The sequence below is a fragment of the Sciurus carolinensis genome, chromosome X, assembly GCF_902686445.1.
Source record: "Sciurus carolinensis chromosome X, mSciCar1.2, whole genome shotgun sequence".
Taxonomy (NCBI): Eukaryota; Metazoa; Chordata; class Mammalia; order Rodentia; family Sciuridae; genus Sciurus; species Sciurus carolinensis.
Window position 1 is genome coordinate 59,545,535 of NC_062232.1, and position 25,283 is coordinate 59,570,817.

At 38.5% G+C, this 25,283-nt stretch overlaps 1 protein-coding gene across 1 annotated transcript; it reads left to right on the top strand.

Annotated features, from left to right (window-relative positions):
• Window positions 1–755: 755 nt before the first annotated feature.
• On the top strand, window positions 756–22,459 carry LOC124972153 (toll-like receptor 13). The gene is given in 6 exon segments (XM_047536392.1): window positions 756–880; window positions 10,627–10,682; window positions 18,143–18,836; window positions 18,839–19,339; window positions 19,342–20,001; window positions 20,004–22,459. Coding segments are annotated over 4 exon segments (2,874 nt in total). The 5' UTR covers window positions 756–880; window positions 10,627–10,682; window positions 18,143–18,208; the 3' UTR covers window positions 21,089–22,459.
• Window positions 22,460–25,283: the final 2,824 nt, after the last annotated feature.

Sequence of the window (25,283 nt, forward strand, 5' to 3'; positions counted from 1 at the left end):
ACAAGAATTGCCATTTCGTCATTTTTTATTGCCAAACATGTCATGCTAAGCAACTGTTGATGGGTACAGAGGCGGGTGTTCCCATGGGAGAAGCGTTTACTACATGACATGGTAAAATGGAGTCTGTTAGTCATTGCCCATGTCTCAAGGTAAAATGGAGTCTGTTTAGTCATTGCCCATGTAGCCTGGCCTATAACATTTCCATGGAGTCAAATGTCAACCCATCACACTTTGCTCAATTATTTATTGCTTAAGCTAATTAATAGTGTACAAGATAATTTTCATAAATAGGTGAAGTTATGTAAACTTTAAGATTTACAGATTTCCCAGAAATTTAAGAGTAACAGACTGGAAAAAGCATGTGGAACTTTAAAATTATATTTCCTTGTCCTTCCTTTATGTCTACTTTTTTCTTTTTTTTTTTAATTTTATTTCTTCTATCTTGATGAAAAGGAAGCACACAAGTTCCAGGAAGGAAAGAGGAGAAAGACTTCTCTCTACCAATCCATATATGCAATTCCAGGCTTTCTGGGTGGAATTGCTCCAAACACAGGGCCTGAGCCAACTGAGCAACCCCAAGAGCTTCTGGGGAGCAAGAAATCTGGAGGAATTTTTGATAAGCAGAAATTCCGATTTGCTTTTGTAACAAACACTAAGCAATATTTCAGCATTTCAGAACAACCTCCCCCAGTACCCATAAAAAAACCCATGAGGTCTGAAGAGGAAGGAAATGCCTTTGGATTTTCGTCACATGTCCTAAGAGCTTAGAGCAATCATCTTGAGGTTTTGAAGATTCTTAATAGAGAAGCTATCTATTTTAGAAAAAAATCTGACTACAGGATGATGAACAACAGGGATGTGTACAAAGAGCTTCTCACAGGTATGTTGTTTTCCTTGACTTTTGATTGCCTTCCAGCAATATAAGGGGAATTGAGAAGAAGTTTTTGTTTTCCCAGAATAGTACCAAGAGATAGATAGCATTGCTGAAAACTGAAGGATCATGAAAAACTTATTTCCTCAAAGTAACTCACTTTAGAATTTCTACCATAGACAGTGGCATTACATGGTGGTGAACTAGCATTTGTTTTTACATTACCCAACAAGCCCCTGCCCCCTGTTGCTTTTACCTTTTCGCCTAAACCCAATAGCTTAAGCAGCACTTAAGAATTTGGAATCCCCACATATATCCTAAGATAGGTACTTCAGTAACTACTGAGTAGAATCTGCTATGCAAATTATTATAGTGCTTTAAAAATGCACCTCCATAGCCAGGCATGGTGGTGCATGCCTATAATCCCAGCAACTTGGGAGGCTGAGGCAGGAGGTTTGTAAATTTGAGGCCAGCCTCTGCAACTTAATGAGGCCCTAAGCAACTTAGCAAGACCCTGTCTCAAACTAAAAACTAAAAAAAAAGAAAAAAAAGCCTGGGGATGTGGCTCAGTGGTTAAGCACCTGTGGGTTCAATCCCTGCTTTAAAAAAAAAAAAGGCACCTCTATGCTCAGTCTAATAAACTCTCTAAAAGAGCATATCCAAATTTAGAGTTAATTTTCATTGTGACCATTGCAGTGGTTTTTGGTAGAGTTTCACCATACCTTTGATGTTCCAGGAAGAAGCAGTTAGAAGGAAGGGAAGGGGTAGAATTCCAGACAGAATTCTGACCCACATTACAGAGTCCAAGGGGTGCCTTTGGGGAACAGGCATTTAGGACTGTGTTTGCATCAGCTCTGCTGAGGTGCTTAGAGCACTAGATATGAGATCATAAGGCCTCAATTTTTGGGGGGGGGATGTACCAGGGATTGAACCCAGGGATGCTTTACCACTGAGCCATATCCCCAGCCCTTCTTGATTTTTATTTTTAAATTTTGAGACAGGGTCTCACTAAATTGCTGAGGCTGGCCTCAAATTTGTGATCCTCCTGCCTCAATCTTCTGAGTTGCTGGGATTATAGGCGAGCACCACTATACCTGGTATAAGGCCTGGATTTAAATCTCAATCATACATATCAATTACTAGCTTAGTATAAAGTCATGCTAATTCTCTGGGCCTCCTCTTCTCTTCTGTAAACCTCTATGGAGAGATATGACAGGACTATAAGTTGTGAAGTTCTAAGCAATTCTGAGGCAGCAAGTCCTGTTGGCCCCTCAGACTAGAGTACAGACTTTGGCTTATTTCCTTTTCTCATCTTCTCCATCCCCACCCTAATGTTCAAATAATAGCACTGTCATGAGACTTCCAGCTGAGTGCTATGGCACCTACCTGATGTCCCAACTACTTGAAAGGCTGAAGCAGGAGGATTATTGACCCTAGCCTGGACAATTTAGTGAGATTTTCTCTCAAAGCAGAACAAAACAAAAAGAAACTTCAAGGGTAGAAATGGAAGCATCCAGTCCTATCAATTCCACAGACAAAGCCTAGAATAATTTATAAAATAATAAGTGAGTCAGAGTTGAATTCATAGCAGGTTTCTGAGATGGAGTACCTTTTCACAGAGGTGTCTGTCACTGTTCCCATCAGAGTATGCGGTTTTTAAGGGTTTGGGGTTTGGGGTTCCTTTGTTCTTGCTTAAGTTTCACATTCCCTCCTGAAGTGTTTTTGTTTGTTTTGTTTTATTGTTTTACCCTTTATTTTCCCCAAGGCAAATTTCTTGTGTGAGAGTCAGTGAGGACCTAGTCACAAGGGGAGGGTCTTGATGACCTGGTCAACGAGGTGGGGGTGTGATGATCTTGAAAAAATAGTTTTCTTAAGGAGTTTTAATTAACTATGGTGGGGGAAAGTGTGGCATATTAGTTACCATTTTCCAGATTTTTGTCTGTTTTGATAAGGTTCCCTATGGTTCCCTGTCCTGTATGGACTCTCTTTGATATATATGTCTGAGGTTCTTCCTGTAAGTTACCACTCTTCATTTTCCTTCTCCCACCCACTTGTTCATGGCAGACTAGCTACCTAAAAGTTCTCAAACGTTAACATGACTCAGAATCACCTGGAAGGCTTATTACACCATGTATTGCTGGGTCCCATCCCCAGAGTTTTAGATTCACTTGATCTGGAGAGGGGCCCAAGAATTCATCAAGTTCCAAGGTGCTGTTGATAGTACTGGTCCCAGGGACCATACTCTGTGAACAATTGGCATCACCTATCTGAGTTCAGCCTTGAGTTCTGAGGATTTGATGACCTCCTCCTCTTTGTCCTTGCACCAAAACACTGCTAAGGAAATTGGAATTAGCCCCAACCCTCAGTTATCAAGTCAATCTCTACCCATGTGTTTGCAGAAAACAATCAGCTCACAAACCCCCCAAGGTCACCACAGCTAAGCAGACACCCCCACATACATACCCTTTGCCCCTATTCTCTGAGGGGCAGGATTGGCCCAACAGTGAACAGCAGTGTTTGACCTTACAGTTTCACTAGGGCCTAATACAGAGTGCACAGATCTGTCGGCAGCCAGATCAAAATAAGTTTCCCCACAGGAGATAAGCTTAACTCTGAGAACAGAAGCCTACTCTGGTCACATTTACAAGGGTTATACCTGAGGGGAATTCCCGAGTTTCTTTTCCAAGTTCTATTATCCTGTGGCTTTTACCAGTATCCTTCAAAGGTATTCCTGAAAAGGGAAGGGACTAAGGATGTATGGTAGAGGCAGGAAGATTGCAAGTTCAAGGCCAGCCTCAGCAAAGTAGTGAGACCCTGTCTCAAAACGAAAAGGATTAAAGGAGGCTGGGATGTAGCTCAGTGGTAGAATGCCCCTGAGATCAACCCGCAGTATTGCAAAACAAACAAACAAAAAATAGTTTCTGTATGAGCCACACCATTCTCTCTGGAGGTAGTCCATGAAGTGCCTATATTGTATGTCATCCTCCTTTCTCACTATCTTAATAGGCTTCTATACTCCGTGCAACTCTTTTGAAATATTTCCTGCATAATTGCAAGAACTGGTGGCAATGGACCCCCTCAGCTACTTTGGCTCCATAGACATATCTCCTCTGCAGCAAGAACTACTGGATTAGAGCTGTAGTTAATCATCCTAACTGTACACAGAGGTATTTTTTTAAAATGCAGATTCTTGTATGGAACACAGGATTCCTAGGTGCTGGGGCTGGATGTAGCTTAGTGGTAGAGTGCTTGCCTAGTATACACAAGATCCTGGGTTCCATCCCCAGCACTGAAAAAAAAAAAAGATACAAAAAGAAAACTGCAAAATTCAAATAAGTAAATGTTTTTAAAACTTTGGTTCCTTTGGTTCCTTATAATTACTTAAAGGTTGCCAGCAGTAAGTTTTTTCAAAATTATATCTAAGAAGCCTACTTTCTTTGAATGTTATTGATTTGGGCTTGGAGACTTTAATTCCTACACCATTTTTCTTATTTATATATTAGATATTTATTCTTATGTCACATAATTTACTTATGGATGTAAATCCATCTCTCTACGAATTATTGATCAAGGGCAGGGACCATCCCTATACACCTTGTTGATGTGAACATCACTTAGAAGAGTAACTGAAACAAAGTAGGTGCTCAACAAATGTGTATGTAATTAACAAATGAATGCATGAGTTTAAAACAGCTATATATTCACTTACCAATACCTCAAATATCTTGTCATTCAGCTCCTTCTTCTCCATATTTGTTCTATCCTCTTCAACTTGAAAACATTGCTCTTGTTGTTTTAATTCAGAAACTATAAATAAAATACAGTTGAGTAGTCTGGGTTTCTCTTTATTTTTTAGCTTATTGTCAGGTTGTCCAAGATTTTGCAGTCTGGCGAAGCTCTCTTAGTGCCTGTTATTTTGGTGCCCCTTTCACTCTCAAAAGTATTCTTATTTGGTTGATAAATTATGTATGGTTATCCTTCTTATGTCACCTTCCTTTTTTTCCTTATCTTTCACACAATCTTTATTATAATTTATTAACAAAATAATCTATATTTGGTTTTGAATTCATCTCATAAGCTTATGAACTTTGTATTTTTAAAAACAATTTTTGAATGTCAATTTCTATCTTCCTTCTTTTTGTTCAGAACAAACCTAAGAAGTTCTTCCTGTTGTCTCCAGTATATCTTATGAACCTCAGTTGCATTTACAGCATTATTTTTATAGGCACATGTCATTTTTATGTTGATCCTAGGTATTGTGTGCTACAGTTTCTCTTTAATTCTAAAAAAGTCAAATAAAAGGTGGTACATTTAAATGACTAAGTAAAGACAAGAAAATTAGGATCAGGTGACACCACCAAAAACAAAAACAAAAACAAAAACAAACACTTATATAAACTACCAGGAGTGTCCTGGAATCTCCTTCCCTGAAGATCTTAACACATAGACTGAGAAATCCTCTGTCTTATATTAGGCACAAGACTGCTTCAAGATCTTGATGGCCTTTAGAAGTTCCTCCCTGGTCTGGGATTCTCGACAATTTTATTTTTGGTACTAGGGATTAAACCCAGGGTCACTTTACCACTGAACTACATCCCCAGCCCCTTAGGGCCTTGCTAAATTCTGAGGCTGGCCTTGAACTTGTGATCCTCCTGCCTTACCCTCCTGAGTTGCTGGGATTACAGGTATGTGCCACCATACCTGGTTCTTTAACTACTTTTAAAAGCTAGATTAGCAATAAAGGTCTGTGGGTGATATTTAGGGCTAGGATCAGTGAATGATTCCAGAATATATTAATCTACAGGGCTAGGAATCTTGATGTCTGTTAGGAAAGGAGCAAATGGGTAACCATCTAGGCACCTCTTAGTGAATTGCAGGGTTCATTTTTCTCAAACTGAGTTTTCCAACCTCATTTGCAGAAGTCAAGGGGAGTAGCAGCCTATTCCATGTTCTGCCTGTGTTCTACTTTCACTCTTCACTCTCACACCTCAAAAACAGCTAATGTAGTTTCTAAGATTGGAAAGATCAGGGTGATAAAAGCCCCATCTGCTCTGAGAGCTTCCAAGTGATTTGGGAACTAAGTAAACTGCTATTTCTTGGATTAATCTATTGCACGACCTTGCTCTTTAAGGCCGAGCCTTTCTGGTTTTGATAACTTGTACTGCTCCCCAACCCCTACCCCACCCTTTGTCTTCCAATCCCAGTCAGCATCAGGTCCTATTGCACAAGTAAAACTATGCCTCAGTGAACTACAGTGTCCTTCAGCTCCTTTCTTGGGTTTTGCTGAAAAGAATTTGGACATGTCTCTGGCCTGCCAGTACAGTCAAGAGGATCTCTGCAGCTCCCTCAGCATCACAAAACAGTTCTTCCTATGCTGTATGTACTTCACTTGGCTCCATGGTCCCTCTGTTCAGTTCTCCAGGAGTACAAGGAACTCCTGTTGTAACATACTAGGAGGCTGCATGCTGCCCAGGAGCCTAGTGGCTCAGTGCTCAGCAACAAGGTTATGGCTTGAGTAACTTTGTTGACAATTGGGTCATTAATTGAATTCCAGGTCACAGATTAGGAAACTGAGGCTGAAACATGTATATAATTTGATCTTATCTGGCGAATGACAGAACTGAAAATTGAAGCCAGGTTATGCTGACCTCAAAGAAGCAGGGGTTGTAGCTCAGTTGTGTAGTGCTTGCCTAGCAAGTGTGAGGCACTGGGTTTGACCCTAAGCACCACATAAAAAATAAATAAAATTAAGGTATTGTATCCATCTACAACTAAAAATATTTTTTAAAAAGATGAGCCTACTTCAGGTCAAGAATTTCCCATCTCTTTTAATTACTTTCCAGGAAAGGGGTGGTTTGAAAATATCAGGTGCTCCCCTGGGATTTTTCAGATGTGTTTAGAGAATGCATAGGTTTCAAGTTTCTTAGGATCCAAGAAATGAGCAATTCCTTCTACTAAGAGATGCAATGGGAAACAACTTATATTAAGCTATGTAGAATGTTGTCAGGTAGGGACTCAGACCCAGGAAACAGATTCAGGATCCTGGAAGGTGGAAGAAGATGAAAGACACAGTTGGGATAGTAGACATGCTTTATTCAGATGCAGCAGTAGCCCTTAGCCAACACCCAGCTCCTGTTTCAGCCCCCAACCAGTTACATTTACCTCCAGCCAGTTTTATTTAGCCACTTGGAGTCTTTTCCATAGGGATTTTTTTATATGCAGGCTAGACAAAGAAGGTACACCCCCAAAAGTTTATATCAGTGGAACCATGCTCACAAGCAAATGTTTACAGCCCTGAGTACATATGCTGAATCAGAGTGCTTATGACCCTGACTATACACTGAAAGCATAAACCACTGGAAACCTCAGCAAGGGAGTCTAACTATAGTCATTTTGGACCTGCCCTACAGCTGTTAAAAGTTAAGTCCACTTGTGGGCTGATGTTAGCAGAGTCAAAGCACGAATTCAACATTGACAACCTTTCAGAAAAGAGACTCTTTTTGGTAGATTTCTTTTTTAGATATTCTTGCTTGCTTGCTTCCTTGCTTGCTTTGTGTGATGCAGAGCCTTGTGCATACTAGTCATGTGCTCTCCCACTGAATTACAGTCCTCACCTATAAATTTGCTAAAGGCGCAGTACAGGCATCTATACAGTATGCCAAACAGTAAAAGTTGGGCTGGGAATGTAGCTCAGAGTTAGAATGCCTGTCTAGCACATGTGAAGTCATGGGTTTGTTACCCAGCACTGCAACCAAACAAAAACACCCCAACAACAACAACAACAACAACAACAAAAACACAGTAAAGCTTGGTAAAATTCCTCTTTTATTCATCTCCTGAAATGTCTCCACAACCAGATTCCAGTCTGTTTCTTCTTACCTCATTCTTGCACCCTTTACTCATCACTCCAGACTGTTCTCTCTGCTTCTTCTTTCTCCACAAACCTAAAAACTTGTGCTCTTTGCCATCAGGCTTCTGGGATACATGTAACCCCTCCTGGATCTGTTCTTTCATTCTGGCTAATTTTCTCCTATAGGGGAGAACCCTCTCCCTGAATTCTGGTAAATAATATTCTTGTTACTTTTGTATGACTTAGAAATTATAATTAGGTTACACAGATCATGAAAAACTGACAGTATTGTCAACAAACACAATGTTTTGTCATTTCAGAACAAACTTAAGACTTAGGCTTGACTTCTATGTTCTTATTCTATTTAAGATATTATAAAAGCCTTGATTCCTGCTTAACAAGAATTGACATTTACTGAGAACCTGCCACATGCCAAGTCCTGTGCTAGATAATTTCAGCAATGTTATCCCATTTAATACTTTAACCTTGTAAGGTGTGGATTATTAACACTCATTCACAAAATTGTAAATTTCCCAAAAGTAAGGTTCTGAGGGGGTAAGTGATTTGTGCAGTGTTACAGAGAGCAAGGGTTCAAATCTGATTCTAAAGCCCACATTTTTTTTCACTTGGTCAAATTACTTGTAAAGGTGGAGAGGTATAAACAATAATAATAAATTACTTTCTGTCTAAAACTATAGGAGGCTGATTCCTAATTCTACTTTTTGTAATTATTAAACATTACTTTTGCAACTTGTCTGGCTCCATTTTCTGTTGCTACAACAAAGTAGTTGAGACTAGGTAAGATACGAAAAATGAGGTTTATTTGGCTTATAATTCTGGTGACTGCAAAGTCCAAACAGTATGGTCCTGATTTATTATAAGGGCTCTCTGATTGCATCACATGGGTGGAGAAGTGAAATGGAAACTAGCCACACGCACGAGGAACCAAGTATGTGGGGTGGCCTCACTTAACAACTTGCTCTCAAGAGAACTAATGCAGTCACCACAAGACCTAATCCACTCTCTCGAGATGGACATTAATCTCTTATGAGAGTGGTGTCCCCATGATCTAATCATCTTCCACTAGGCCTATTTATTTATTTTAATTTTGAGGCAGGGATGTTCTAAGTTGCCCAAGATGGCCTCCAGCTTGTGACCCTGCTGCCTCAGCCTCTGAAGTCACTGACAGTACAAGAGTGTGCCACCACACCCAGTTTATACTGTCTTTTTAATTTAAAAAATTTCTGAAGTCTTCCCTTTTTAACAAGTTCTCTAAATCTTTTGGCCAATGTTAATTGCCTGAGAATATGATTATAATCAGTATTAAAAGTAGGGACATCATGTGGCAATGATATCGTTAAGATAGACTTATTCCTTCATTTTCTTTTACTGAAAAAGGCTGGTGGATTATATCAATACCAATTTTCTGGTTGTGATATTATACCACAGTTTTGTAACGTGTCACCATTGAGGGAAACCAGGCAAGGTATCAAGGCATCTGTGTAAGTTAACATTCTATTACTCTAACAAATACCTGAGATAATCAACTTATAAAAAGGAAAGTTTTATTTGGGCTCACAGTATTGGAGGTTTCAGTGCATAGTTAGTTGTTCCCATTGCTTTTGAGCCTGTAGTTAGGCAGCACATCATGGCACAGAATGTGTCATGGAGCAAAGTTGTTCACCTCATGTCTGGGAGCAAAAAAGAGAAAGAGGAAGGAACTGGGTTTCCATTATCCCCTTCAGGGGCACATCCCCAGAGACTCAAAGACCCCAAACTAGGCTCCATCTTCGAAGGTTGTACCATCTCCTAATAGCCCCAAGATGGGGACTAAACCTTTTTTTTAAAACTGGGGATTGTATGCAGGAACATTTTACCACTGAACTATTTCCCCAGTCCTTTTTATTTTTTATTTTGAGACAAGATCTTGCTAAGTTGCCAAGGCTAGCCTCAAGCTTTTGACCTTCCTTTTTTCAGCCTCTCAAGTTGCTGATGTGTGCTACCATGCCCAGTGAGAGTAAGCCTTTAACACATGAGCCATTGAGGGATATTTAAGATGCAAATATTTTAAATCCCTTTTTTTTCAGTAGAAGATCTGCTATTCAGGCCATTCATGTCATATAACATAGGGGAGAATATTATAGATTGAAGTAATATAGGTCCAATCTTATTTTCTTATAAAAGGTTTTTAAAAATGAAGGATTACATTCTAAACTGAAAGCTGATGCCAACTTTTTAATTAAAATGTCCACAAATAATATCATATTTAATCACATGTTAAATGTCATGCTTTTAGATTAAATTTTATAATACTGTAAAAAGTACATCCTAAATATTTAAAACTAGTTCCATTTAAAATATTTTAAACCTACATAAGACAAATTTGTACTAGGGTGTGTTGATTTTCCCTTCAGAAAATATGGTCACTCTAGGTAAAATTTTTCTGAAGTGCATATAAACTAAGTAGGTAGAGCAAAACAATAACAGTATAAAAATGTATCCAGAAGAATACAGGCTCCAACTCTGCTATAGAAAACTATTTCTTCACAATCCTTGCTTTATTTTTAATACCATAACAGGAAGGGATTGACTTTCTGCCCTTTCCTGGTCCTTTCAAAGTTTCCTTTCATCAAGCAACTGTAATTGGTCTGTAAAAGCAAGCAGCAAAAAAACACAAGATTGCTTCCTGTTTACTCTTTTGTTTTTTTTTATAAACCAGTTAGTTTATTATTTGTAGTAAGATGTAGAACTTTTGCCACGCAGATTGAAATACCTATGTCAGCATGATCAGTGCATCCCAGTTTACTCTTGACTGTTCTCTGATGTCATCCCTATGACATATTGACATCTGATTTTAGAAGCCCTTCATTTTGGCTACCTTTAAAAACTCTTCTCTGGCTTGCAGGTCTCAGCTTCCTACTCTGATGTTGCAACTGATTACAGTATCACCAGCAGCTTCAGGTAAAAGAAACCTCCTCCACCAGTCCTGCCCCCACGGAAAATTTACTAACAAGTCTTGCCCCTTTGTGGCCCTTGTCAGGGTAGGAAATTTGGATGTGTAGATGACTTTGGATGTATACAATTAGGACAGTCTGATTATTATTTTCTTTTATTTGAAATTTCCTGTTGCAAAGAGGGACACATTTTAGGGCTCACAATTATGTCTTTTGCCATCTTCGAGAACAGAGAACACACTAATTTGGCTGTGTCATCTTGTTCTACTCAGTTTTCTCCAGCCACCCAACTCTTATGCAAGACATATTTATTTCTACTATTACTTCTTTCTCTCCTTCTCCTCTCCTTTCCCCTACTCCTCCCTCTTCCTCCTCCTCTTTTTCTTCTTTTTATTTTTGGTATTTATTTGTATAATGGCTCTCTTCTCCTTTTTTCCACTTCTTGTTGCCTTTTGATATTGTAGGCCAAAAAGCCTTGAAGCATTGCATACCTAGCATTGAATCAATCTATTCGTCTCAGTCATATCATCGGTGGGCTGCCTTAAAATCGAAATTGAAACTGTCATTAGAGCATTGCTTTTTAATTTAATGCGTTATAGAGATGAATATAAAGTGTAGGTATAAACTTAAGACTCCATCTTTTCTGAAATAGTCCAGCATTTTAAAATGAAATGAGCATTCTTCAGAGCAATAATTAAGATAGAGTACATCATCACTACATTTGTTCTGGTGTCTCCTCAAAGAGCATGAGATTCTCAAATGATATAAACCTTGCCTTGAATCACTTATCTTCCACATATTAGCTATGCAATATTTGTGCAAGCCCTGTCCTCTCAGTTTCTAGTTCTTCATATGTAAAATGGTGTTAAGACTATTTACCTTGCAGAGTTTGAAATGAATCAATATGTACTTCCATGAAAATGCATATTTTTATGGTTCCTTCCATATTTAAACCAGTCTATCATTTGTGCAAAATTTAATCTCCTAAGTTTATTGCCCCTATACACACTCCCTTGGTTGATGGCTCTATTCCAATGCTTTTCTTTTTCTTCTAGCCAAACTCAACTACGTTCTTCCTTTAAAAATTAAGAGTAAGGTCAGGTGTGGTGGTGCAGGCCTGTAATCTCAAATGATTTGGGAGGCTGAGGCAGGAGGATCTCAAGTTCAAGTCCAGCCTCAGCAATTTATCAAGACCCTGTCTCATAATAAAATATAAAAAGAACTGGGGATGTAACTCCATGGTAAAGTCCCTGGGTTCAATAGGGACTCTCCCCAAAGAATTAGGAGTAGGAAGTGATTTTTCTACCTTGACATATATCAAAATCTATAGCAAATAACAACTAATATAAAACTTATAGATGCCATCTCAATGATAGAAAGTTATCCTCTATCATCACTGTGATTTAAGATAGCATTAAGGTTGTCATGTCATTTAAGATAGCATTAAGGATATCATAAGATCAATATAAAAGAAAGGCATAGAAAATGTAAGAATTTGATAAAGAAAGACTACTTTCCATTACTAGCAATAATATAATCATTTTATCAGATAAAACCTAACAGAATGAATAGTTCTATTTTGAAAACTAATTAAGAGAGTTTAGAAAGCTTGTTACATTTACCATCAACAACAAAAATTCAAGATTTCTAGTACTCTTGCTATACCAAACTAGAAAGTAAGATAGGGAATAAGATAACCCTCAAAATAATAAGATAAAATTTTCTTTGCAGGAAAGAACCTAAAGCACAAAATTTTACACAGCCTATTTTAAAACTCTTTAAAAGTTTAAAGGTGGTTTTGACTAAATGGAAATATATTGTGTCCATGTTTGGGGTGATTTGCCAATCAAATCATTAATTTGCAAATTCAGTGCAATCTCAAACCAAATTCCAGCAGGTTTTTGGGAAAGGGTTGGTAGACTAACATTTATAATGGATTTTTTTTCATAACTCCCTATGATAATGGGGGTCCCTCTACAATTGAGAGCAGCTTCCTCATACTGAGTGGAGACAGAAGGAATGACCTCCCCCTGACTTGACACCAAGGAAGCTGAGTGGAGATTTGTCCCTGCCCAGGCTTGTCTAGCACAGGCTAATCAAATCTACATATGGCTTTTTTTTCTATAAATTGTAACTGTTTCTGTGGGACCAGAGGGAGACACAATCTAGCTGCTTTTCTTTGGTTTAATCAACCTGCAAAATATTCCTTTTTCCATCTTTTGCCTATTATGCAGGTGAGCAACTGAATCTAGCCAGCCAAGATCCAGGCAGGGTGGCTGGGCTAGGTCAAAGGTAATAGAAATAAGAGCAAAGAGAATAATTTGCCCTATTAGATACTAAAACATACTTTTAAACCACAGTAATAAAATGGCCTTGGTACCCTTGTAGGAACTAATAAGCAAACAAAGGAACAAAAATAAAGTTTGGGAATACATTCTAGCATATGGTAATTTGATACAGAATAAAGATATCCTTAAAGCTTTGGAAAGGCATCAGATTGTTTTTCTAGTTTGCAATGAGCTGGTTCACTAATTGGAAAATATAGCTGGATTATATTATAATAATTATAAAATGCAGCTGTATTAAATAATATAATAAATGGAATTAAGACAGTTTAGATGTGAGAAGGTAAAGCTAAATGTACAATCTCTAATGTACTCTTAACAGGGTCCCCCCCCCATTTTTTTTTTGGTAGTGCTGTGGATTGAATCCAGGAGTGCTGTATCACTAAATTACATTTCCAGTTCTTTTTATTTTATTTTATTTTGAGGCAGGATCTATAAGTTACTGAGGCTGGCCTTGAACTCACCATCCTCCTGCTTTAGCCTCCTGAGTAGCTGGGATTACGGGTGTATACCATTACATCTGGCCAGGCAAAATGTTTTTAAACAGGAATTGAAAAGCAGAATTGGGGCTGGGGAGATAGCTCAGTCGATAGAGTGCTTGCCTTGTAAGCACAAGGCCCTAAAAGAGATGGCTTTTGCCATTTATAATTAACATGTTCTGGTCAACAAAGGAATTCATAATCAATTTTAAGTGATAGGAGACAGAAGATATTCAAATCATTAAAACCAATAAAGGATTAATATCTAAAATATACAAAAATGCCCACAAGTCATCAGGAAAATACCCCAAAAACTCAATAGAAGAATTGAGAAATGATATAAGTAAGCAGGTTACTGAAAGAAAAATTCAAATGACCATCAAATAAATGGAAAGATTCCCAAAATCACAAATATTCAGATATCATGTCACAGAACCTTACTGGCTAGACTGTCTTATCTCTAATTGCATTATCTTCATGTTTCCCCTTCCTCTGCTCCCAATATTTCTTATGATTTCCCCTTTCCCTCCCTTCTCTTCCTGATTCCCCAATTTCTTCCTTGGTTCAGCATAGATGAAATGTTTACCTCTCCCTTGCCTTCATGGATCACCTGCTCACAATCATGTTTCCTTCTCTTTTTGTTCTGTTATTTTGTCCCCTTCCCCATTTTTTGAAATAAACATTGTTCCTTTTATTTATTTATTTTTTTGTGCTTGGCTTATTTTTTTTTTCCTTTTTTTTATTATTGTACACAAATGGGATACATGTCATTTCTCTATTTGTACATGGCGTAAAGGCATACCATTTGTGTAATCATAAATTTACATAGGGTAATGTTGTTTGATTCATTCTGTTGTTCCTTTATTTATAGATATTTTTTAGTTGTAGATGGACACAGTACCTTTATTATTTATTTATTTATTTATTTATTTATATGTGGTACTGAGAATCGAACCCAGTGCCTCAGACATGCTAGACAAGTACTCTACCACTGAAACACAACCCCAGCCCTTCTTCCCCATTTTCTTTTCTCTCAAAGTACCGTTCTCTAAGGAAAGAATGAAGGAAAGAAAATGAAGGGAAAGGAGGGGAAGGAAAGGCAGAGGAAGAACATCTGAAAAAAAGTTTGATAGTCCAGATGTTTGAAAACTCATAACACATTTTCCAGTTACACTGAAGAAGAGAGAGGGAGGGCTGAAAAAGAAAAGGGGAAGGAAGAAGGGGGAAATGATATATTTAAGTAATATCAAGAAAAGGCAATGTTCAATTCATTCTACTATTCTTCCTACCCCACATACCCCTTTCCTCCCTTCACTCCCTCTGCCTAATCCAAAGTACCACTATTCATCCCTAGCACCCCCACACACCTTATTGTGAGTTAGCATCCACATATCAGAGAAAACATTAGGCCTTTGTTTTTTGGGGATTGACTTATTTCACTTACCATGATCTTCTCCAACTCCATCCATTTACTAGCAAATGCCATAATTTCATTCTTCTTTAAGACTGAGTAATATTCCACTGTGTATACCACATTCTCTTTACTCATTCAGCTGTGGAAGGGCATCCAGGTTCCACAGTTTGGATATTGTGAATTGAGCTGCTATAAACATTGATGTGGCTGAGTCATTGTAGTATGCTTATTTTAAGTCCTTTGCTTATAAACCAAGGAGTGGGATAGCTGGGTCAAATGGTGATTTTATTCCAAGTTTCTTAGGAATTTCCATACTGCTTTCCATAATTTCCAAATTTCCAGCTTGCCATCCCACCAGCAATGTGTGAGTGTACCTTTACACCCACATCCTTGCCAACACTTATTATTGCTTATATTCTTGATAATTGCTATTCTGACTGGAATGAGAGGAAATCTTAAAGTAGTTTGGCTACTATCAAAAAAGGCTAAGGTGAGCTGGGCTTGTGGCTCAGTGATAGAGTGCTTGCCTGGCATGTGTGAGGCACTAGGTTCGATTCTCAGCACTGCATATAAATAAATAAATAAATAAATAAATAAATAAATAAATAAATAAAATCCACTGACAACTAAAATATTTTTAAAAATAGGCTAACATAATAAGTACTGATAAAGATGCAGGAAAAAAGGGAGACTTTGCACACTGTTGGTGGGAATGTAAAATAGTCCACCTGTTCTAGAAAACAATATGGAAGTTTCTCAAAAAAATTAACAATTAATCTACCACTATTCTGGATCCAGTATCTCTACTACTGTGTATATATCCAAAGGAAATTAAACCAGTATGTCAAAGAGATGTCTGCAGCTATGCTCACGGCAATATTATTCACAATGCCAAGAAAAGGAAACCAGTTAAGTGTCCATCAGCTGGCGAATGGATAAAGAAAATGTGGTGCATATATACAATGGAATAATATTTAGTCATAAAAGAATGAAATCCTGTTATTTGCAGCAACATGGATAGAAACAGTTATCATTTTTAAGTGAAATAAGCCATGCACAAGTCCAGCATGATCTCACTCACATGAGGAATTAAAAAAGGTTAATCTCATAGAGGTTAAAAGTAGAACGGTGGTTCCTGGAGGCTGAGAACAGCAGGAGAGGGGAGGGATGGGGAAAGTTCATCAGTGGGTACTTGCAGTCAGGAGTAAGAAGTTGAGGTGTGCCACTGCACAGTAGGGAGACTATAGATAATAATAATGTACTGTACATTTAAAAAGCTGTAAGAAAAGGAGCTTGAAAGTTTTTTACCATAGGAATGGATAAACATTTCAGCAGATAAATATGTTTGATCTGATTTATATTACACAATATACGTATATCAAATCCTTCATGGTACTGTTACATATGTTTCCAGGAATCTGAGCACTTGTAACATGATGCTGTAATGTTTGATACATGTATACATGGATATGTACATTTTTATTTTTATGTGTCAAATAAAAATAAATTTAAAAAAGAGTAAAAAGACAATGTTATCATTTTAATACTATTAGAATTGTAAAAATTATAAAAGTGGATAATACCAAGTTACTAATGTTGGTTCTCTTATGGACTACTCTTGTTAGTTAATATTTCAGACTTCAGGAAGTGGTTTACATTGCTTATAAAAGCTTTTAAAAGTCACATTTTGTCATTCTATTCAAAGAAATGCTGTCATGATCATGAGTGTACCAAGAAATTCCCATTTTTTGTGGGGAACCAGTTTACAACTCTTTCTCTTTTTCTATCTCTATTGTGTATACACCTTGTCTCTCTATTAGACTCTCTCTGTCAATCTATCTATATCTATATATATTATATATATAAACTTGTCTATATATGTTCAACAAAGGGGTTCATAAACAATTTTATATATAACAATCATATATATTTATATTGATATATATGTGCACACACACACACACACACACATATATATAGAGAGAGAGCAGTTTCTGTAATGGATATTTTTTCTGATCTCTAGAATTACAATCAATGTTAGAAAATATATTACATATCTTTGTGTGTATATAAAATTACATACAAAAGAAAAAAACAATTCAACTATATGGTTTCCTCTCCTTTCTCTGGGGCTGCTAGTGCTCTTGAGGCAAGGGCTAGAATCCACACAAAGATGGCATGCTGGTATCTGTCTCGAGTTAATGGGAAAAGAAAAGAACACCTTTTTTGTGGGACTAGGGATCAAACCCAGGAGCTCTACCTCTGAGCTACATTCCCAGCTCTGTTTTTTATTTCATTTTGAGACAGAGCTTTGCTGAGTTGCTGAGGCTGGCTTTGAACTTGTGATCCTCCTGCCTCAGCCTCCTGAGTTGCTGGGATAAATGTGTGGGTCATCATGACCAGCAAGAATAACCTTTTATTGAGTTTTGGAGCTCAATAATTAGTCTTGTGAATCATCATGACATTATGAGGGAGTAGGTGTTATCATCTCATTGTATGGATAAGGAAACATGGGCAGAGAGGTTAAATAATTTGTGAAACGACACAGGATTGGAACCCAGGTCTGTCTGAGCTGGTGCTCTTTTCACTACATCACAAGTGACTGGGAACAGGTTGAAACTGGAGGCAAGGCTGGAGAAACCTTGGGCAGCACACTGACTGACAGAACTAAGTATTGTAGTATTTTTTGTTTACTGTCAATGTCATATACTGTACCAATAGCAGATATAATTGACTGAGAACTGTAAATGCAAATTGTAGTAACTCAGTCCTTTAAATCCAGGACTCCTATATTTGTTCATGTTAGGGTAAGAAGTGACCTATACATCTTTTTTCTCTGTCCCTATCATGGATGTTTATTTCTATCTTGACTGAGATCCACAGACCCTAACCAATTGACAATACATTTCCAGTGGTAGAATTTCGGGTGTCAGCCCAAACAGCAATGGAGATATTTTATTGTGCAAGGGTGCAAGGAGGGTTGAGGAAATTCTTAGATTGCCTTAATTAAATTAAATATGCAATTGCTTCCTTTGCCTCCACATGCTGACAATTTGGTTGTAGGAGAAAAACAGTATGTCTTTGCTGATACACAAAGATTGCTTTGGAAATGGGCTTGGAAGTTCACTTTGGGGCAGAGCTTTTTAGATTCCTTGAAGCAACTATGAAATTACTTACTAGGAGAAAGAAATATAACTAAAATCTAAAATATTTCTCTCTCTCTTTGCAGCAAAGTCGAAATGGAGAGACCATTCCTTCAAACACTAGCAGCACAATGTGAAGGGATTTTTTTCCTATGGTAACGTTGAGGCCTGGGGCCAACAGGATGAGCTCAGAGAGCTTTCTCCCTTCTCAACAGCTTGGGCTCATTTTAATTGGGCTTTGTCTACTGTCTTTGGTCGAGACATATGGGTTCCGCAAATGCACACAGTATGAATTAAACATTCATCACGTGTTCTGCATTCGGAAGAAGATCACCAATCTGACAGATGCCATTGGTGACATCCCTAGATACACTACTCACCTCAATCTTACACAAAACCAAATTCAGGTTCTTCCTCCTCATAGCTTTGCTAATTTGTCTGCCCTGGTGGACTTGCGCCTGGAATGGAATTTCATTTGGAAGATTGGTGAGGGTGCCTTTAAGGAACTTGGAAACCTGACCTTTCTGAATTTAGTAGAAAATAAGATTGAAAGTGTGAACAACTCCTTTGAGGGCTTGTCCAACTTGGAGACTTTGCTCCTGAGCCATAATCGTATTACTTATATTCACAAAACTGCCTTTGTCCCTCTTGTCAAATTAAAACATTTGAGCCTGTCTCGAAACTTTATCACCATTTTTTCCAATGTTCTTGAAGCAGTTCAGCACCTTCCATGCCTGGAATACCTTGACCTTACTAATAACAGTATCATCTCCTTGGACCATAACCAAGGTCATTGGTGTCCCTGACCCATCTCAGTCTTCAGGGTAACAAACTAATGGAGTTAAATTTTTCTGCTTTGTCACTGCCTAATCTGACCACTCTGGATGTCTCTCAGAATAGACACCAAGTCATTCAGAATGTGGATCTAGAAACTGTGCCCCAACTGAGGAACTTGAATCTGAGTGGAACACTGGTGAAACTGGAGATGCTTCTAGCCAAATACCTTCAGAATCTAAGAAAAATGGACATCAGCAACTTGGAGCTTAGAGGTAATCACTTAAACTTGAATACAGTGTGTCACCTCCTCAGAAACTTACCCATACTAGAAGCATTAGTTTTTCAGAAAAATGTCATTGATGCAGGGGACATAAAACATCTTGCCAATTGCACCAGGCTTTTGTCCCTTGACCTGAGCCAAAACAGTGATCTGGTTCATCTCAATGACAGTGAGTTTGTTGCTATGCCCAGCCTCCAAAGTCTGCATCTAAACAAGTGCCAGCTTTCCTTGTCAGCAACAAGACCTGGAGTTCCCTACAGAACTTGACATCTCTATACCTGAGCCACAACAAGTTTAAAAGCTTTCCGGATTTTGCATTTTCACCCCTGAAGAGCCTACAATCTCTGTTTCTCTCTAGAAACCCTATCACACACCTCAATAATATGGCCTTCAAAGGGCTGTATTTATTGAAGGAGCTCAACTTAGCTGGGTGCTGGATAGTAATGATTGACAGTTCCTCCTTTGTTCACTTTACAAATTTAGAGAGCTTAGATCTTGGAGTCAGCAATATTCGTACTCTGAAGCACAGACCCTTTCGATATCTGAAAAAACTCAAAATTCTGATTCTGTCCAGGAACCGCCTGGAAGTTATAGAGAACAGTGCATTTTTTGGCCTCACTTACCTATATTATCTTGACCTGACATACAATAGCTTGTCAGGTTTTCATGCAGACCTTTTCTTGGGCCTTGAAAATCTAGAAGTTTTGAATCTCAGTTATAATAAAATTTCATATGAAACCACTAGGACCTTGCCATTTCCTCCATTCAATAACCTGAAGTCTTTGAAACAACTCAACCTTGAAGGACAAAAACAGGGGATTCAGATTGTTCCAACCAACTTCTTCCAAGGGCTGAGTGGCTTGCAGGAACTATTCCTAGGAAAAATTCCAGGGTATTCCTGGATCACCTCCAATTTGACCCCTTGGTTAATCTCACAAAGTTGGATATCTCAGGAACAAAAGCTGGAGACCGAAGTCTCTACTTAAATACTTCCTTATTCCAAAAACTCAAAAGACTGAAAATGCTGCGTCTTGAAAACAACAACTTAGAGTCACTGACTCCCGGCATGTTCTCTGGCTTAGAAAGCCTTCAGGTCTTCTCTTTAAGATTCAATAATCTGAAAGTCATTAATCAAAGTCATTTGAAGAATCTGAAGTCTTTGATGTACTTTGATGTCTATGGGAACAAACTGCAGTGCAACTGTGACAATATGTGGTTCAAAAACTGGTCAACAAACACGGCAGATGTCCATATCCCCTACCTCCGGAGTTACCCCTGTCAGCAGCCAAATACCCAGAGTTTGTTGATAGATTTTGATGATACCATGTGTAATTTTGACCTTGGAAAGGTCTACTTCTTTTGTTCCTTTAGCCTGGTCCTCACAACCATGGTCTTCTCTTGGTTCAGTGCCAAGATAATTTCATCTCTATGGTATGGACTCTACATATTTAGAGCCTGGTACCTGGCTAAATGGCACAGGACAGAGAAGGAATTCATCTATGATGCCTTTGTCTCTTTCACTGCCACTGATGAGCAGTGGGTATATGAAGAGCTTGTTCCAGCCCTAGAAGATGGTGGCCAGCCCAAATTTAAGCTCTGTCTTCACCACCGGGACTTTGAACCGGGTATGGATATCTTTGAAAACATTCAGAATGCCATTGATACCAGCCGTAAAACTTTGTGTGTGGTCAGTAACCACTACCTCCACAGTGAATGGTGTCGGCTTGAAGTGCAGCTGGCCAGTATCAAGATGTTCTATGAGCATGAGGATGTTATTATCTTGATCTTCTTGGAAGAGATCCCAAACTATAAGTTATCCAGCTACCACCGACTCAGGAAACTTGTGAATAGGCAAACATTTATTACTTGGCCAGACAATGTTCATGAGAGGCCACTCTTTTGGGCTCGAATTAGAAATGCCTTGGGCAACAGAACCGTGGAGAAGGACAATGCACAGCTAATAGTGGTCCAGTGACTGAAAGTCTTGTAACCTCAAATCCAACTGTATAATGTTGCCCAAGATATGCGTAGGGTAAGAGGTTGACTGTTCTCCAGGGAGAAGGACATGCATGGATTGCTCATGACCATAAGACCAGGACTATTTGAATAATGTCCATCAGGTAACTGGAAGAGTGAAGGGGACTGCCTGAAGAAGTTTCAGGAACCAGGTCCCACTATTAGGGGACTAGATATCTAGAAGGAACACTTGTATTATCAAGTGGAAGTCTTGAAATACCAGTCACCTGAAATTCTGTGGACCAGGAGGCTCTGATATATGCTTGATTAGGGCTCAGTTAGTTTCTCCAAACCAGCTTCTGTTAAGATAGATTGAATTGTACTCCTTCTAAGAGGCTATAACAACAGAAACGCCATGTATAAGGTTTAGTAAAAGAAAAAACCCTGATAAAACAAAAAAACAAAGCATAAAAACAACAAAAATGTAAAAACAACAAGAGCAGCAAAGTTGTTTGTGTCGTATTGGGGATAATGCGCCAAATGTCATCTTTTCCTCTAAGTCAAATTATAAAAGCTAGGAAAATCCTAGTTTGGATACATCTATTTACTTCATGGAAAGCAGACTTGATGAGGTAGTAGAGCAATGATGCTTGTGGAAATTATCCCCTGGGTGGAGCAAAACAGGCTTCATAGAGCAGTTTTTGGCAGCCATCTTAAGACGGTGTGTAGACTCCAATGACTGCGTGTTTCAAGCATCAGACACAGATCACTGTTATGTAGAAGGCATTGTTTATTGAAAACAACACTCAGCATAAGGGGCCATGGCTCTGGCATTAGGCCAAAGTTCTATGGCAGAAATTTTCTAAAAGAAAAATGCTCCAAACTCCTACAACGAGAGAGCATAGACGAACAGTTAAAGTTTATAAACTATAGTTTATAGTCACATGCCCATGAGGTTGTCTTTTTCTGATTTTTTTTTCTCCAGGAAGACTTTGTCTTCTTTCTCAAATTTTCACCTTATCCTTAAAATTCTGGGATGGGGTGGTGGATCTTGTTGAAGAAAAGGTCCTGAAGGGCAGAATTTTTATTGACTGAGGTAGACAGATGTCTACCTCAATGGGTCCTAGTCAGGCCACTCAGTATAAAGAGAGGTGGGCCTGTTTTTGCTGGAACTTGTATGTGTTAGTGATTAAATCCAAAGTCATCTGTTTTGGAAATTGTGTGTCATTAGCTAGGGGTTTGTGGGTTAAATATTACATTGCAGCAATGGGACATGTAAGAACTATCACATTTTTGAGTTTCCTTTAAATCAAATAGTCTGATTTTGAAGCCCTGTCTGGCTAGAGTGGGGAAGATTTTATTTTATTTTATTTTTCAGTGCTGGGGATTGAACCCAGGGTGTTGTGCTTGTGAGGCAAGCACTCTACCAACTGAGCTACATCCCCAGTTCTTTATTTTATTTTTGTGGTGCTGGGGATTAAACCCAGGGCCCTGTGCTTGTGAGGCAAGCCCTCTACCAACTGAGCTATCTCCCCAGCCCACTGGGGGAGATTTTTTCACTTAAAAAAATTTTTTTTAGTGTAGATGGACACAGTACTTTATTTTATTTTTATGTGGTGTCAAGGATTGAACCCAGTGACTCACAGTTACGAGGCAAGCACTCTACCACTGAGCTACAATCCCAGCCCTCACTTTTTAAAAATTTGTTCTAATTAGTTCTACATGACATTAGAATGCATTTCAATTCACTGTACATGAATGAAGCACAACTTTTCATTTCTCTGGTGTACATGATGTAGTCATTATCATTTCACATGACTATACATGTATCTAGGGTAATGATGTCAATCTCATTTCATCATCTTTCCCACTTCCATGTCCCCTCCCCTCCCCTACATCCCATCTGTCCCGTCCAAAGTTCCTCCTTTCTTCCCTTGCCCCACTTCCCACCCATTATGGATTGGCTTCCTCATATCGGAGAAAACAATCGGCCTCTGGTTTTTTGGGGACTGGCTTATTTCGTTTAGCATGATATTCTCCAACTCCATCCATTTACCTGCAAATGCCATAATTTCATTCTTCTTTAAGGCTGAGTAATATTCCATTGTGCATATATACCACAATTTTTTAATCCATTCATCTGTTGAAGGGCATCTAGGTTGGTTCCATAGTTTAGCTATCGTGAATTGAGCTGCTATAAACATTGATGTAGCTGCATCACTGTAGTATGCAGATTTTATAGACTGGGGGAATTTTAATATCTGTCATTATTGGGTTCCCACCCTTACCTACTAGCCTCTAGTATTCTTATATAAGGAAAAAAAGTTTCTCCAGTCTTTGTACCAAATTATTGCCACTTGTATGCCCACTGTCCAAACTGGATCCCTGAAGTCTAAGGGCCTTCTTACTTCTGGGCAATGTTTGGCACTAAATTTTTGCTGAAATTTGGCACAACCTTTTTTTTCCTGAAGTCCTGTCACCTTCCTTGGCATGGTGTGGGTCATGGGTGCCAACCACTAAAGGAAACTGTGAACTTCTGTTTCTTTCCTGGTCTTGGGTAATCTTCACCTCTCTGGTTCCTTCAGCCACCTCTCCACTTCCCTCTTAACCCCACAGTTGCTCTCTTCTCTCTCTTCCCTGCACATCAGCGAGAAGAGAGATTGTATTCAATCTCAACAGGCATAGGGACACATTCACTTTGAATGGGTGGAAGTATAGTTCGCTTCTCACTACTACTGAGGCAGGGAAAACAAAGCATAAACTAATATCTAACATAACTAATATATCTAACATAACACAACAAATCTAATACAACTAACATAAAAAAGACTAAGATCACTGGGCAGCATGCCAATTGATGGCAGTCTAGGTTTTCTTGAAACTACAGTGTGTAACATGAGGGGCCCAATACCATGAAGAGGGTGTGAGGAAGGTAAATAGTTACTTGAACTGGTTTGGTTTTTGCAAGGATGAGGCAATCATACTGGAACAGAGACTAAATTTTATACTCATGTTCTGGGAAACTGGATGAACCGGATCATCTGTGTATTCAGGATAAGCTACATAGATTGCAGGGCCCAGTGTAAGATGTAAATATGGTGATACTTGTTTCAAAATTATTCAGATTTTCAAGACACTGATGGAAGAGAATCTGACAAAACACAGAGAACTTCTGAGTCTGAGGCTCTGTGTGAGGGCACTGGTTACTTGCCCATGAAGTTGCCCTTACTTGTAACGATAAGCTGCAGGAATATCAGCTTTGCCCTTCATAACTTGAATCTGCACATAGAAACTAGTGGAGAGTTCCCCAAAGAATTTATCAATTAATTCAGTAAAACTAGGATTGCCACCCGGTGTGGTGGTGCACACCTGTAATCCCTGTGACTTGGGAGGCCGTGGCAAGAGAATTGCAAGTTCAAGGCCAACCTCAGCAACTTAGTGAGGCCTGTTTCAAAATAAAAATATAAAAAGGACTAAGGATGTAGCTCAGTGGCAAAGTGCCCCTGGATTCAATCTCCAGTACCAAAAAATAAAATAAAAAAGCTATGATTGCTTTCTTGAAATAAATGATCTCTCTGGCCTGAGGTGATCTAAGAAAGAATTGGAATTGTGGTTGGTAAATACTGAGGGAGGACAGAAGGGAAAGGGGAAATACTGGGGAATGACACTGACTAAATTATATTGCTATATGTGTGTTAAAAATGAATCCCACTGTTATGTATCATTACAATGCATCAATAAAAATATGGAAAAATTAAAACTTAGGGGAAAAAAAGAATAATACCATTACTGTCACAGACAAAATGATGATGTTGCCATTCTTGTTTTAGTCATGGAAGGGATGGGGTTGAAATCCAAGGTATATCAATTATACAAGGGCTTGAATTATATCTTTTTTACATGTATCAAATGTTTACTGCTGGGTGCAGGGGCAAACACCTGTAATCTCAGTGAATAGGGAGACTGAGATAGGAGAATACAAGTTTGAGGCTAGCCTCAGCAACTTAGCAAGGCACTAAGCAACTTAATGAGACCCAGTCTCAAAATAAAAAATAAAAAGGGTTGGGGATGTGTCTCAGTGGTTAAGTGCCCCTGGATTCAATCCCCAGTACCACAAAAATAAAAAATATCTACTTAGCCAGGATACAGGGAAATTCATTTTATAGATCAAATTACTAGAACTCCAAGAACATTATAAATGAAGTCATTGGGGC